The 16534-nt window shown below is 43.7% G+C and overlaps 1 protein-coding gene across 2 annotated transcripts in view; it reads right to left on the reverse strand.

Moving 5' to 3' along the window:
• The window catches only part of PLCE1 (phospholipase C, epsilon 1), a 370125-nt gene that overhangs the window by 14576 nt on the left and 339015 nt on the right, over positions 1 to 16534 (reverse strand). For both annotated transcript variants that reach the window (XM_010842171.1, XM_010842170.1), the window contains 5 exons: positions 11342 to 11505; positions 9793 to 10054; positions 7717 to 7835; positions 5339 to 5467; positions 2775 to 2984 (listed from right to left, as the gene is read on the reverse strand). In XM_010842171.1, the coding sequence (XP_010840473.1) occupies positions 2775 to 2984; positions 5339 to 5467; positions 7717 to 7835; positions 9793 to 10054; positions 11342 to 11505 (884 nt within the window). The remainder of the gene's footprint in view (positions 1 to 2774; positions 2985 to 5338; positions 5468 to 7716; positions 7836 to 9792; positions 10055 to 11341; positions 11506 to 16534) is intronic.

Consider the following 16534-nt stretch of genomic DNA (forward strand, 5'->3'; position numbering starts at 1 on the left):
AGTCTGAGTGAACTCCGGGAGTTGGTGATGGACAGGGAGGCCTGGCGTGCTGCAATTCATGGGGTCGCAAAGAGTCGGACACGACTGAGCGACTGAACTGAAGCATTTTTCTACATTTTGTCTACATGTTTGACTTGGGTCTCATAATAATTTTTTGAGCCAAGCAGGGTAGTTTCTATCATGCGTGCATGCTAAGTTGCTTTAGTCATGTCCGACTCTTTGTGACCCTATGTACTGTAGCCCACAGGCTCCTCTGTTCATGGGATTCCCCAGGCAAAAATACTGGAGTGAGTTGCCATGCCCTCCTCCAGGGAATCTTCTCGACCTAGGGACCTAATCTGGGTCTCCGGCGACTTCTGCACTGTAGTTGGATCCTTTACTGCTGAGTCACCAGGAAGCCCAGTTTCTATCATAGATTTCACAAATATGGACATAGAGGTTTACAGAATTCAGACGATACTTTGAAGGTCATCTATCTAATTTGTCAGATCCAGGTTTGTCTCATTTCAAATCCAGCAGGTGTCAGAGGAGAGCATATTGACCATAGGAAGATTCCTAACAGCTTGAGAGCCCAGGAAAGAAGAAAATTATACAAAGCAGACACGCAGGATCAGAGGCCAAAGACAGCAGCTTGGGGACTTCTAACATACAGACAAACTGCTTACATAGCTTCCTAGTTTCACAGAGTAGCCTAAGTGGAAGTACTTATAGCCCAAATCTATCAATTATACCAGTTTCTGCTTCCATTCAGTAAGTGCTGAATTCATTTAGTCAATCAGTAAATTTGTATCATGTGTCACTGTGCAGCTGGTAAGCCTAGATACATGAAATATGATTTGTTATCTTTTGAGACATATTTCAGTCATTTCAAAACTTTTCTCTCAACAAGGCATATAAAGGAGAACTTGCTATATTATACTCATCTGAAAATGCTTGTCAGCCTTCCCCTCTACTATATCCTTCTTTTTCCAAAATGCTTCTGTTCCACCAGCCTTTATTAAACATTTATTCCTGACATCTCTGCTGCTTATTGTCATATACATTTTAATTGCATATGGGGCAGCCCTGGCCTCCCAGTCCTTCCAACCCTGTGATGAAGACCCATCGTGACCCTTGGCAGTCTGCCCATTGCTACTCACTGCCTCCCATGGTGCTGGGGATGGAGGACCCATGAGCACTGACTCAGCTCCAGCCTGGGCAGCATGGGGTGGTGGAAAGAACACTGACCGGGAAGACATAAGACTTTAGTTCTTTCCACTTCTTACCCTGTCATAATCTAACCTCTCTGAACCTGTTTCCTTTGTGTAGAATGGTTTCCCTTATATCATAAGATGATTCAAAATATTGGGTGCTTGAGAGCGTTAAACACTGTAAGTCATGATGCAATATATGGTTTAAAAATTCACTTCACTGAAATTGTCACTTCTACGATACTTTTCGGTTTTTTTGGCTAGGCCATGTGGAAGGCAGGATCTTATTAATAGTTCCTGGACCAGGGATCAAATCAGCGCCCCCTGCATTTGGAGCATGGAGTCTTAACCACTGGACTGCCAGGGAAGTCCCTAGCATACTTTTTTACATGAGACAAAGACAATTAGAAATAGGAAAAAAAACTAGAGAGAAATTAAAGATGGCTTCAAAAGCCGAGGTAAGCCCTCTGATATTTTCTTCTACAGCTTTTATGATTAGAATTGCTTCTCCGCCATCTTAGTACTTTGTACATGTCTGATGGGGAGAAGACACTAGGGAGATAATTACATTTCTTGGCTTATAGGAAGTGTCCTTTTATGATCTAAGACAAGGTTAGGAGGCTCTGGTTCCTAGAGAAGCTGGAGTGCAGTGAGGCTGCATGTTCATAGTTACGTAGAGAGTGAAAAATAACACATGATGCTGAAATGGGCTCTTTATCATCTCTGTGTTCTAGCAAGCATGGACCAGCAATGGGGATTTTATCAGTCCATCTCCATTTCATACCCCAGAGAGGCAGATCATGTGCCTAGAACAGGGCCTGGCACAATAAATATTCGTTTAATCAGATTGTTGAACTGCTTCAACTGCTCTATTGTTGATTTATCATAAGGCATTATTATCTATGTAACGACCTTATATGTCATTTAAAAAAATGGCAGTCAATTAGTGGGCCAATATAAGTCTATTAAAAAGAAAAGTGCTCCATCAGCAAACCACATCAGGAGTCCCCCAATCTGGAGTCAACGGACAGTACTGTTTCCATTATCAGAATGATCATGGGCATATTAGGGACCGTAATATAATCTGCAACAAATTCAGACCAAAGCTGAGAGGTTATTCTTACCTTGTGTAATCTTATGGAATATTTTCAAAGAAATGCTGTTGTTTCATGAATTAGCAAAAAGCCTTTTATTAGCTAAAACTTGAACAGGCACTCACGGGAGGGCAACCAATGCCCAAATGCAAAATGCCTACAGACCTTCCCTTACACAGTAGTGAGCCTTACAGCAAGGTCTTCACACGTCCAGGCGAAACCCTGGACATACACTGACGCCATGCTTAAGGAATCCTTTGACTTCTTTCTCCCCTTGTTTCCTAAGGGATGATTTTTAAACCACATTTCTATAACTTGACCTTCTGAATATGTGCAGAAGAATAAAATCAATTCTCCACATTTACTTAAAAGAAGACTACAAAGCAAGTTGCGGTGATAAGAAGTTTTGAATTTGAGGGAGGCGGCCAGTGGTGAGGTAGAGAGTTACATATGAACTGTTACTGGGTAGGCTGCCCCAGGACACACTTACTTCCTGCTGGGTTTTTAAGACAATCCTGCCAACATAGCCCTCTTCTGGAAACCAGCTGCTTAAAATCTGCACGATCTCTTCTTCTGGACCAATGGCTCTCTGGAACGGCTGTTTCCTACATTCATTCTTCTCTTTAGATATGAAATATTTTTCCTCCATTAAAAAATAATCTGTGGCAATAGGTTTGGTATCTTGATCCATAACGAGAATCTAAAGAAAGAGCAAAGGCCAATTTAGGCACACTTCTGAAGAGTCGCAAAAACTTTAAACCCAAACAAATCTACTTTCTCGGGGTTCAGATAAGTTTGGTTTGCAACTTATAAATGAAACCTACCCTACAGTGTTGCATAACTCTTTCTGGAAGATCTTAGAATTCTCTTACGTCCAAAAAGAATTGTTTATGTTCATTCTGGGCAATGAAACAATTTATTCATAATTGCCAGCCAGCAAAACTGTTTTTCCCACTGATGGAATAAGCTCTAACTGAATTAAAAACTTTAGGCTTTTCAATCTATGAACTTAGCTCTTTGTAATCTTGCAACACAAGACCAAAGGCAAAGAACCCATTCCAGCTTTTACCAAGATAATCTCCCATTCTCATGTTAGAAATACTCAATCATCTTCTAATCTCATCTGATCTAAGTTCCTGGGAATTCCCCTTTCAATAAAGACTTGACAGTTCGCCTAGAGGCCTGTTTTCTCTATTGGCTACTGACCCTGACAGTTGAAATGGTTGAGACCAGGCTGGGGAGCCAAACAGACTTGGGTCTGAGGCCTGCATTTAGTCCTTACTGGCTGTGAGGTGCTGGCCAAGACATCTGACCCCATGGATACTCAGTGTCCTCATCTATACAGTGGAAACAGCTCTTACTGTTAGTGATTTTTGTCTCAATTTTGTTTCATTTTATGATTGAGGCACTGACTGTAAAATGTAACCCAGGTGCATCAGGATAACTTAGAGCCTGCCAGGCTCCTCTGTCCATGGGTTCCCCAGGCAAGAATACTGAAGTGGGTTTATTCTCCAGGGGATCTTCCTGACCCAGGGATCGAATCCAGGTCTCCTGCATTACAGGAGGATTCTTTACTGCCTGAGCCACCAGGGAAGCCTGGTAAACACTAGACATTATGATAGCTACTCTTACTGATGTATTCTTTCACATGGTTTTCTATTATCCAGGTTACTGGCAAAAGCTGAACTTGCAGTGACCAGAGAAGGCTGCCACCTTCTGGCGTGGAGTAAGCAAACGTCCTTCCCAGGCATCCACTCGACCGTGCGAGCATGCAATGACCAGAATCAGCACTTGGTGATTGACTGGTCTCACTCATAGAAGCAGAAGGACCTGGGGATGGGGTGGAGGTGGGATAGAAGGTTCTCAGGAAGACTCTGCTCCCTTCACCCTAGACCTTGGTCTCAGGTTGATACTGGACTGTGGATTTTGTGGGGCAAGGCAGCTACCACTTCAGCAACAATTAAGGGCATGAAGCTTCCAGGAGTAGGTCAGTTGACACTGTCACCTCCATGAGATGGCCAGCATCACTTCCTCTCCAGTCCTGCTCCACAGCCCTGGGATTACTCATGTGGACAGTAATGTGCTGCTTTTTATGGGTGGTCCATGGAAATGCTTCCTTACTTTTCTAATTATTTTTTTTAATTTTTAATTTTTTTTCCTTTTTTTAAAATTATTATTATTATTTTTTACTTTACAATATTGTATTGGTTTTTCCATATATCAACATGCATCCGCCACGGGTGTACACGTGTTCCCCATCCTGAAGCCCTCTCCCACCTCCCTCCCCATACCATCCCTCTGGGTCATCCCAGGCACCAGCTCCAAGCTTCCTGTATCCTGCATAGAACCTGGACTGGCGATTCTTTTCTTATATGATATTATACATGTTTTAATGCCGTTCTCCCAAATCATCCCCCCTCCTCCCTCTCCCACAGAGTCCAAAAGACTGTTCTATCGTCTGTGTCTCTTTTGCTGTCTCGCATACAGGGTTGTCGTTACCATCTTTCTAAATTCCATATATATGCGTTAGTATACTGTATTGGTGTTTTTCTTTCTGGCTTACTTCACTCTGTATAATAGGCTCCAGTTTCATCCACCTCATTAAAACTGATTCAAATGTATTCTTTTTAATGTCTGAGTAATACTCCATTGTGTATATGTACCACAGCTTTACTATCCATTCATCTGCTGATGGACATCTAGGTTGCTTCCATGTCCTGCCTATTGTAAACAGTGCTGCGATGAACATTGGGGTACACGTGTCTCTTTCAATTCTGGTTTCCTCGGTGTGTATGCCCAGCAGTGGGATTGCTGGGTCATTATATTTTACACTGTCTCCAAAACCCCAACAGTGCTTTGTGAGAGTAGACACCAAAGTTCAAAAACAAAACAGCCCAAACCCCTTGGTAGTAGCTTCTGTTTCATAATCTATGAAATTTGACACTTTGAGCTGCTTTCTCTGACTTTGAGTCAGTTGTAAAATGTTGGACAAGTTGTTAACCTAGAGATGCCTCTAAAAGAACTGTTTATTAACTATAGACTCAGTGAACTTACTTGTTGGAGAAGCTGCTTTGCCTTAGTGCCTCCGTTTATAGAGAAAACAGTAAAGGGCTCTGGGCCTGGGACGCCATGCACTGTGACTCTGTGAGTCTGCAAACATTTTCTTTCTTCCGTATTAAACATCTGTCAAGGAAGATCATATGGTTTCTCATTCATTTCCATTCTCATGTTTCTAGGCTGCATCGATAGAGAGGTGCTAGTTCTTAGAAGTACACGCAGGGACACATAAATGCAAAACAAGGCCAACCTTTTCTAACCAGATGCCTCTTTTTGTGGTAGGGATAGGGGAGCCTGGTGGGCTTCCGTCTATGGGGTCACACAGAGTTGGACATGACTGAAGTGACTTAGCAGCAGCAGCAGCAGGCATGGTGCATGTTCCTTAATAGTCTAGTAAGAATATTTAGCAGCATATCACCAAAATAGCAATTTATTTTAAATAACAGTGTTGCTTTCCATCATAATTAGGGGACTGATATTGTCTGAAATGTATGTCAGTCCTTACTTATGAAGTGACATTCAACAGTGTCTACTGAGTTCCATCTCTCTTCAGGGCACTGGGCTAGAATTTTGATGGTAAAATGATAAATAAAATATTCTGGCCTCCGGGAGCTTGCCGTCCAGGCACACAAATAATTGTAATATAAAAGGTATTTTTGTTAGGAAGAGTTGGGGAGGTGTGTAACTCTCAAGTCTTTGAGCAGTTTGTATACTGAGATAGATTCATTCACAAAATACAAAATAATTTATGGAAGGCTGACAATGAAACAGACATTATGCCTGGCTCTGGGGTTTTGGGGAGAAATAAGACATCCCTGGCTTCAAGGTGGGGGGCTTCTAGAATAGAATAGCTAGAAGGATAAGTGGACAACCCAGAGTGGGACACTACCATCTAATTCTTGCTCTCAGGTACCAGGCACACCATCCCTGCTTCCCAGGCAGGGAAGGTAACAGGCAGGCACCAGGCAGAGGCGACACCTCTCTCTACTGGCCAACATGCCGTATTCAACCTCGATCACTTACTGAAGGGAGAACGAAGAGAACCCAAGAAAACAAGGTGAGGGACAGAGAGAGAAGAAATCATTGGGGTGAGGGAAAGAGAAGCAGAGGAGAGAGCAGGGCTGCTCAGAGGTGATGGGGGCAGCGGTCAAGTCAGCGCCACTGTAAGCACAGAAGGCAGCTTTTCAAAGGTTGTTAGGACCACACTGAAGTACAAGATGGGTGCAACCAGACTTCTCTGGTGGTCTACAAGTTAAGAGTCCACCTGCCAATGCAGGGGACACAGTTTCGGTCCCTGGTCCGGGAACTAAGATCACGCATACTGCAGAGCAACTAAACCCGAGCACCACAACTACTGAAGCCCGTACGCACAAAGCCTTTGCTCCCCAACAGGAGAAGCCACTGCAATGAGAAGCCCAAGCACTGCAACAAAGAGTAGACCCTGCTTGCTGCAACTTGAGAAAGCCCGTGTGCAGCAACAAAGACCCATTGCAGCCGCACCCCCACCAAAATAAATTTTAAAAGATCGGTGTGGCTGTGAGTAGATTAGTAAACGTGTAAAGAGGCAATGGATGGACACCTTTCAGTTTTTCAAGAGCAAGCATAGTGGAATCAATCAGTTAATCAAAGCAGAATTCCTTGTCGAGGTAAACAACCCTGCATTACCGGGGTGAGCGTTGGTCCAACGGGTCTCAAACTTTTAACCGATGGACCTTACCGTTGGTTCTCAAACCTTACCAACGGACCTTAACCAATGCGGAACTTGTTAAAACCCAGCTTCTGCAATGGTGGCCCTTTTTGCAGTGTTCCTCTCCCATTCCCAAGAGGGCAGGTGCAGAGTCTCCTCAGGTGCCAGGGTACTGCTGGGCTTGCAGAATTACCTGTCACCAGCAGCGCCTGGCTGTTCACCCAATCCTGCTCACCTGTGACATCTGCCCCTGCACTAATGAAGAAGCAAAGGATTTTCATGGTCTAACCTAAACCTTCTAGAAGTATCAAGATGCTTCCTAGCAGGCTTTGCGTAATTAGCCTTTTCCCTGGGTTGTTATTTTTGGCTCACTTCCCTGGCAAGCAGTATGGCAGTAGATGATGAACTTGGGTGTATAGCTGTGTGACCTCAGGTGTACTTAGCACTCCCCTTCCTTTATAACATGGAAATGAGACTAATAGCTATGTCATGAAGTTAGTGAGGATCAAGTGAGTCAGTATATATGTAAAGTGCTTAGAATGTGTCAGGTATCAACCATTGTTGTTTTAATTATATCCATAGCCACCTAATCTATGACTTGAATGGACCACTTTCCTGGACCACAAGAAAGCCTGCCTCTGGTGTAGCAATTCCCACAAATATGCTGAGTGAAATAGAACTTAATTACCAGAGAGGCCAGCACAGTATTGCCGGAAGAATTTTCTTCCATCCTCCTGCTGTTTATGAATAAACTAGAGATTTCCAAGACTTCATTGTGGAGATTTCTCAGCTGAAGATGTCGATATCCTGGAACAGTGCAGAATTGGGAAAAACCTGTTAGCCATGCATTGCAGAGCTCTGCATAGAAGATCCCCCAGGGAGGTCAGTAAATGACAGGGAGAAATAAGACCTTCAGATGGGCAGTGGTGACAGCAGCCAGGTGACCGACGGATGCCTTTTCTCCCAGGGTGCTGCCCCTGGGGACCGTCTGGGGCCGCTTAGTGGTTGTAGTTACCTTGTCCAAGTGCTGTTTTTAAACTTAGACTCAAAATGAAAATTTTAAACTTAAATAACGTATAGTAGGAAAATCTGATCATTTTTGTATCAAGTCATCTAGGGTCACTGTTCTTCAAATATTTCCTCTTAGAACAGCTTTAGTGACAATAAAGTATTCCAACAATAGAGAGTTGGTTAAAGAAGTTACAGTGTGAGTGTTTGTACAAGTATAAAATAGAATAATATGCAACTCTGTAAAGTAACGAAGATGTATATCTATTTACCTGATAAGTTGTTCACTACTTATATTAGTGAAAATCAGTAAGTCACAAAACATTAAGGTTAGGAGGAAGCTTACTTGTTAATATTTATACACATGGGCAGAGAAATAAAGCCTGCAAAATATCTACACCAAAAGTAACTATCTTGAAGACATAGAAAGATGGATAATTTTTTAAAAATTGTTCTTCTGTACTTGATCATATTTCTATAACTGTTAGGAACTGAATGGTGTCCAAAATTTGTGTGTTGAAGCCTAACTCCCAGTACTTCAGAAGGTGACTGTGTCTGGAGATAGGGTTTAAAGAGGTGATGTTGGGTCATGAGGGTGGGGCCTAATCCAATATGACCAACTGTCCTTATAAGAAGAGGGAATTGGAAGGCAGACACGGAGAGACACCAGATGCTGTGTACAGTGACCAAGGGATAGCCCTGTGACGACACAGCGAGAAGGCGACCCTCTGCAAGCCAGGGAGAGAGGCCTCAGTAGAAAGCAGACTTGCTGAAACCTTGATCGTGGGCTTCTAGCCTCCAAAGCTGACAAGATAGACCCCTGTTATGTAAGACACCCGGTCTGTGGTATTTTGTTACACAGCCCGAACTGACTAACACAGTCAGTGTTACGACATAACACAGTGAGTATGACCACGTGCTACTCACACAATGGAGAAAAGAAATAGGAAAAAAAAGCTAAAGACTAGGAGGTGGAGCTCAGAGGCTGGCAGAATGTGGTTGCACGAAGAAGCATGTTCTGGGAACTTGATACTCAGAAGAGATCAGCAGGGGCAGCGTCCCCAGAGCTTGTTAGAAAGGCATAATCTCAAGCCCCAGGCCCACTGTATCAGGATCTGGATTTTATTACCAAGAGCCCAGGTGACTTGATTGCATATCAGTTTTGAGAAGCAGTGCACAGACATTCTGGACAGGTGTGACAAGCTGACGTTTCCCCAAGGGCCATGGCAAAGCCAACAGACAGCAAGACAACAGCTCTAACCTTTGCTCAGGATTCTCCACCTTCCCTGCTCTGCACCCAAACCCACCCTTGGCTTCCCACAATGGCCTCCCACCAGGCCTCGACTCCAACCTCAGCCCACTGATGCCACCAGCACCACCCAACCCTCCCTGCTCTTGGTTTCCTCTCCTTACAACAGTTCCAGCTTTAAACATACCAGGGGTGCGGTGGGAGCTACTGGGGAGGGATATATGGGAATAAGAACACAAGGACCACTGCTCCTGAAACAGGCAGAGGCAGCAGAGGCCACATTTTATAAGAGATGTTGTTAATAACCTTGGATTTTAGAATAACGTAAAAGAAAAATGTCTTTTGAGGTACGCTCAGTGTTCAAATTTGCATTATCTTCTTCTGCCTCATTTTACCTTTTTAATATGAAAATTTGAAACATACACAAAAGTAGAGAGAGGCGTGTAATGGACTCCAGGCACCCATCACTCAGCTACAATGACCACGAACTTTTGACAGTGATTCTACCTCGCTTTAGAGCCTTGAGGGAGATGATTCTCTGAGCAGTGACCACCGAGCTGTTGTTCTCCACGACAGCAAAACGAAGAAATACGAGATCTTCGAAGTGAACCCGGAAAAGAAACTGTTCGTTCCACATGGGGTTCAGAGTATTGCGGTGGATGGGCTTCGTGCGGAAGTGGCAGCTGTCCAGGGCCATGCCCAGGACATCGACTTCGATACATGGGCTCCCCGTGCTGTTACTCGGGCACACGTTCTGCCCAGAGACAATCTGAGGGGAAGAAAGGATCAAAGTCACTGGGGTTGCAAAAGAAACAGATGTCAACACTGAGCCTCACTGCTTCCCTCTGCAAAGAAAGACAAAGAAACTTCTGGAATGGACTAAGTAAATGATTAATAAGGCTGCTAAAAAAAAAAAGAGAGAGAGAGACTGGAATCATGGGAAAATGCATGACTGGACTCATGGGAAAGTCAATTTTGTCAACAGCATTCACCTAACTATAACCTTTCAACTGTCAATATACTGAAACATCTTCAAAAAGCCACACAATTAAGATAAAATTGTTTGTCAAGAAGTTGAGGAAAAAAGACCTTAAATGTGAAGCCACAAATGTGTTACTAACATTGTCTTCAAAGTGTTTTAGGTGTATCTTTTATAACTCCAAAATGTTTTTCTTAAATAGTTAAGTTCTAGGTCAAGTCACAAGGAATGCTGTTAGAAATTCATAGCCTTCTATCAACATGAAGCTATACTCAAGTCTAGCAGAAATGGTCACACAGAAAAGGAGCTACTGCTCTCCTGTTTTAGGGAAAGGGGAAATGCAGTTTGGTGGTAGGATAATCTGTGAGTGGGGGTTTCCCAGGGGTGTGAGGTGTGAGCAGACACTGCTCGGCATTCCTCCTTAGGAGGGAAACAGACGATATCTAAAGATGGACGAAAAGATAACTTCATCGCTCCCTGTCTTTTCTAGCACCAATTCAGTTTTTTGGTTTTTTCCTCAGCTAAGAGGGAGTGGGAGAAGCTAGAAATAAAATTGAGTAATGAGCTACTCTGATATTAAGGGCAGTCTGTGGAGTTCTGACAATTAGTTAATTAGACAATAAAAGGAATAAGGAAAGAGCAGGAATGACTGTAAGGAGGGAAGATGTTTAATTGATTTGTATGTTGATGCCTGTTTTACTTTTTATAAGAGCCTATTAGAGTTTAAGATTAGAGGTCCTTGCGCTAACAAGGACCTCGGCTTTTATGGGGGGCACTGAGAGTTATGAATCGAGGGCCCTGGAAGACAGAATTACCATCTCAGTATAGAGGTGGAAGCAGGGGAGGGGGGTCAGCACTCTACCTTCTGGGCTCTGGCAAGTATAGTACCTGGTGACTGTGATTCTAAACCTCAGCTGCTGCCTTCTGAGAAGTAAAGAAATTCTTTGGGAACTAAATCTGCACCAACAAAATTGTGACACGAGAGTTTTGCCCTGCCTTGAAGTCAAAAGCAGTTCATATTCAGTAGGGCTTAAACACCTTCTTATATTCTCTTGGGACCACAGGGGCCAGACTTACAGTTAAAGAATAGATGGCAGGCTCCATGCTGTCCAGGTCTCTTTCCAAGGGGGAGAACTTCTGATACATGGAACAGTTCTTGTCCCACAGAACTGGGGGTTTCAGAACATAACCGCAGCCACCATTGGCCTCAAACATGGCGGCATTTAAATGTAAAGAGAGATCTGTAAAATAGCATCACTTGTTATTTGGTCGCTCAAGTGTCATCTTACAAACAGACTTTACCGATTTTCTCTAAACTTAAACAGGAAGAAGAGAGAACTATCCATTCACTCCATAGACTGAGTGCCTACTATGTGTCAGCTCATGTTGGGCACCAGAGATACAGTGGGGACCAAGACACAAGATACCCACAGTCTTCGTGGAGCTCACTGTCTATGGGATATGCCTCATTTCCTGCTCCAACCCAGGAGCCATTCAGAAAAACTCCTGCCACTTACAACTTCTTTTGCAAATTAAAATCTGCAACATCCTTTCAAAAACTAATCTTTGAAATACTTCATTTTATACTGAATTTTAGAAAGGCATAATGGCATTTTCTTATCCCCAAACACCAAACCATGCAGACAATCATACGACTAATTCTTGCCTTTTCAAACGTTAAGATAAAATCTTAAGAATCCAAGAAAGACCAGAAAAAGAGCCAAAGAAACATATCTTTTCCTTGAAATCTCAATTTCAACTCATAAATTACAGTATTTCTACCTCTATTTTTAAATTGTAGTTAAGTATGAAAAAACAATTATTATCACATGTGATTCACATTATGTCCACAATCCCCTCAATAATACACTCTGGGAACCCTCACAACAGCTTCCAGTCTTCTGTGGCCAGCTTTTATTTGGCAGAGTTGTCTGATGAATGGTTGGATCCCTGCAAGGTTTGGGGCTCGTACACACCCAAATCCTCACATCTGATGGCACAAGTTTGCAGAAAAGCTGCATTCCAAGTGAGCAAGAGGTTTATGAGATACACCTGACAAATGCCCCCTCTGACAGATTCCTTCCATGTGCAGAATGAACTCTGCTACCTGGACCAACATCAAGGAAAATGTGGCAAGTAAGCCTGCAGAGTGATGAGAAGTTGGCCTCTCTCCTTGTCTTGTGAGTAAAAAAATTTCCCCATAAGTGGGGTTGGCTGGGATCATTTGCAGGCATTTCTGGGGTCAGATGTCTTACACACATCAAAGCTCCTTGAGCCTCTGTCTCCCTTATCAATAAAATTAGTACACAGGATGCTACCAGCCCCAATGTGCCTCATTCACTGGGGACAATTGTCTTGCCTGCAATGGGAGAAAACTCTCTTCCCAGACTATCCTGTGACAGAGGAGCACAGACGTGGGTGAGGATGGGTCAAACGATCAAGCCCCATGCTAAGAACTTGTGTGTGCTAGTGCCCCCCAATAACCCATGAGGTAGACTCTTTTCATATTTCTCATTTTTATAGATGAAGAAACTGAGGCATGAAAAGGGAAAAAGTCCAAGGCATCTAGCTAGTAAGAAGTGAATGATAAGGTTCGAACCAGGCAGCCTGACTCACAGTTCCCTAATCTTAAGAACTGGGCCATATAATGTGCATCTCGCATGGGTGTCCTAAAAATAAGAGATCATGTGCAAAAATCCCGACCCCAGCCTTTGGCACATAGAAGGTGCTCAATAAACAATAGGTATTGAATCATGATTACGCTGTCCACACTCATTTAGGTTTGAAGTCTGATTTCATTGGCACTGTGTCTATCTTTGTAGCTCTGCAAAACTTCAAAGCACTTGTTCCTGACTAAAATCTCACTTGGTGATTTGGTATGTAAAACAGATCCATGTGGAGCTGCTCAGTTAGAATAAAGATGGGGCTCAAATCTAGCCCTCCTACTGCCCCCTAGGGTGGTCCCCAAACTTCAACTAGGGCTATAGTTTTAAAACCTCTGCTTTAACCAAGAATGAATGTGCACTGATGTATGTAATGCCATCAACCCTCTTAGTCAATGCATGGGATGGCACATTAAGCATATCCTTTGCCCCTGTGTCCTTCTAGTCATTAAAAACCCTGTGTGAAGTTGACACATTCTCATAACCATTATGCTATATTTGGGGGATGGAAAAGTCATCACAAACTGTGTGACGATCATTCAGGAAAGCACAATAAATATTAATAGAAGTTTTTCTTTTGACTGGGGGCTGCATTTCTACATACTTGTAGGTCCTGGGATATGAGGGAAGAATCATCCTGATGCAAATAGAAAGAACTTTGAGGGGCTGTTGCCTATAATAACCAGGGTCTGCATATCAGTTTCAGGTCAGTTTCCAAACTTAAGTGTTGGTTTTTTTGAGTGTAGACCTGGGATACTCCTGGTTTCAGATCACTACAGACCTTCTTGGAGTTGATGGAGCCATTAGAAATCTTGGGAAGAAGTGACCCTAAGTCCATGGACATGCCTTTGGGGCACCAGGGTTCCCTGAAATTCAGGAAGCTTTAGGTAAACGACCCGTGGAACATATTTGGATTATTACAAGGGGTCTGGGGAGGGGGTTATTTGTTATTTGGTTGGGATATCTCATGGAAAATCAAGCATTCCCTAACCCAGAATTTTTTTTTTTTCCAAAAATTAAAAAATAGTGATTCCAATGTTGACTCTTATCTGTCTGTTTGGACTTGAAATTCACCTGGCAATACCTAGAAGGGATCTGGACCAAAAATCAAGAATGATAGGTTCTGCTGAGGCTCATAAAGACAGTGTTAGCTCAGCACAACATGCATTTATTGAGCACCTACTGTGTGCAAGGGATTGAACTAGGCTCTACCCCCAGTGTGCAAGAATGAAGACCATTTTTACAGATGAACTGAAACTGCGTATAGTGTGAGCTTCGTCCAGCGTGGAAGAGGCTTCATCATTACCGGCTGCACTGAATCAAGAGAGGATCTATGGCAGCACTCCCTCCTGGGTTGGAAGATGACAGAGAGAAACTTGAGGATCAATCACATGACACAGCCACCTGCATCCCCTGAGTAAGACAGCTGGAACACGCACCCCAGCTTGATTTGGGAAAGAGGCTGAGCCTCCAGGGATGAGCGGAGGCCAAACTGCAGCCTCCGTGCATGCTTCCAGACCACAAGGAGGCCTGAGGAGGGCCCCGTTCCCGTGTCCCCTTCGGCTGTGGCCCCCTCTGCCATCAGTGGAGCCAGTGTGTCTGCACCAGCCTCAGCACTTCAGGAGGAAGGACACGTCCCAAACCAAGTGCATTGCCATTTCCTTGAGAAAACCGTTTAGCTAGTTATTTCAGTTCACTTAAAATATTTCCGTATCATCTCAACCAAGGGCGCCAGTGGACACAAGGCTACAGACAGGGCCAGAGATATAAACCCACAAGCCGCTTGGGACAGACTGAAAAGAAATTTTTACAGCCTTGAAAATATTTCACTATTATTTCCACTTGCGAGTCCAAATCGTACTGTTTTCATAACTTATCAAAAATACTTAATGAGAGCTAATGTTTGTGGAATGCTGTCTGCACTCCAGGCACTATGCTAAGTATGGTATTTCACCTGCATTATCTTATTCAATTTCAACTGAAAGGAGCAAATATAACAAGGGCAAGAAAATATGACTGATGTCTCTAACCAGGGTTGGCCACAAATGGGCTCTGGTGGCGCCAGTGCCAGGTGGCTGGCTGATCCCAGAGCTAGAGCTGTGGTCTGACCTTGACTGCAGACAGGGTTACGCCATGGTGGATGGGTCAGCACGGCTGGTTAGGATCTGATTCAGTGCACGTGAGAGGAAGGCGCAGGCTGCTTGACTGTCCAAAGGGAAGAATCTGATTTTTGCAAGAGCTTCGAGGAAACATTCCTCATCTGCTCTTTCTTCATCTGCTGTAGCTCCCCACCTCCCCCAACATCTAAGTGGAACCAGGGCGCTTAATCCTCTAAGCTCTGAGAGTCCTTGAATTTTTAAGTCATTCTGTGATCCTGAGTAACTTAATTGCTCTTTGTCTTGGTTTGCTTATCTGAGAAATAGGGATTATAAAGGTTCCTACTTCTTAGGGTTGTTTCAGAGATTAAATGAGATAACAAGGGTCAAGAATGAGCACAGGCTGCTGCTGTTCAGTCTCTCCCTTTGTGACCTCAAGTCCACCAGGTGCCTTGGTCTAGGCAAGAATACTGGAGTGGGTTGCCATTCCCTTCTCCAGGGTATCTTCCCGATGCAGGGGTCAAACCTGGGTCTCCCACATTGCAGGCAGGTTCTTTACCACCTGAGCTACCAAGAAGCCCAGTGCACAGGGAGCAGCATGCAATTAAAGGTGGCTGGTACTCTGGAGTTTTCAGCCTCACCCGTTATCCCCAGTGAGCATCTCATGGACAGAGAAGTACAAACACTGCTTTCTCTGTCCATATAATTCACAGATTGTTTCCTTTGCATTAGCTGCTCGCTGAGCACTGACCATTCATCTCCATTTCAATCTCAAAGGGATGAGAAGAGCTAAAATGGTATTAACTTGCAAAGTGTTTGGAAAGACCCTACTTTTTAACTGCAAGAAGAAGAAATGAGCAAGACAGTTGCTGCTGCTGCTAAGCTGCTTCAGTCGTGTCCGACTCTGTGCGACCCCAGAGACAGCAGCCCACCAGGCTCCGCCATCCCTGGGATTCTCCAGGCAAGAACACTGGAGTGGGTTGCCGTTTCCTTCTCCAATGCATGAAAGTGAAAGGTGAAAGTACAGTCGCTCAGTCGTGTCCGACTCTTTGCGACCCCATGGACTGCAGCCTACCAGGGTCCTCCGTCCATGGGATTTTCCAGGCAAGAGTACTGGAGTGGGTGGCCACTGCCTTCTCCAAGACAGTTACTAAAGAGTGTTAAGAAATCTCTACCCCAACAGGTCTTTAAAAACAAATTGGACACAGCTCTATCGATAGCAGTCCTATTTTTAAAAAGTGCTTTAACCACCTGGATGTCCATCTGCAGATGGGTGGATAAGGAAGTTGTGATACATATACACAATGGAATATTATTTAATGTTAATTAAAAAGGAATCCATTTGAGTCAGTTCTAATGAGGTAGATGATTCTGGAGCCTATTATATAGAGTGAAGTAAGTCAGAAAGAGAAAGACAAATACTGCATATTAATGCATATATATGGAATTTAGAAAGATGGTACCGACTGTCCTACCTGCAGGGCATCAAAGGAGACACAGATGTAAAGATG

Source organism: Bison bison, unplaced genomic scaffold (genome assembly GCF_000754665.1).
Source record: "Bison bison bison isolate TAMUID 2011002044 unplaced genomic scaffold, Bison_UMD1.0 scf7180017864172, whole genome shotgun sequence".
Taxonomy (NCBI): Eukaryota; Metazoa; Chordata; class Mammalia; order Artiodactyla; family Bovidae; genus Bison; species Bison bison.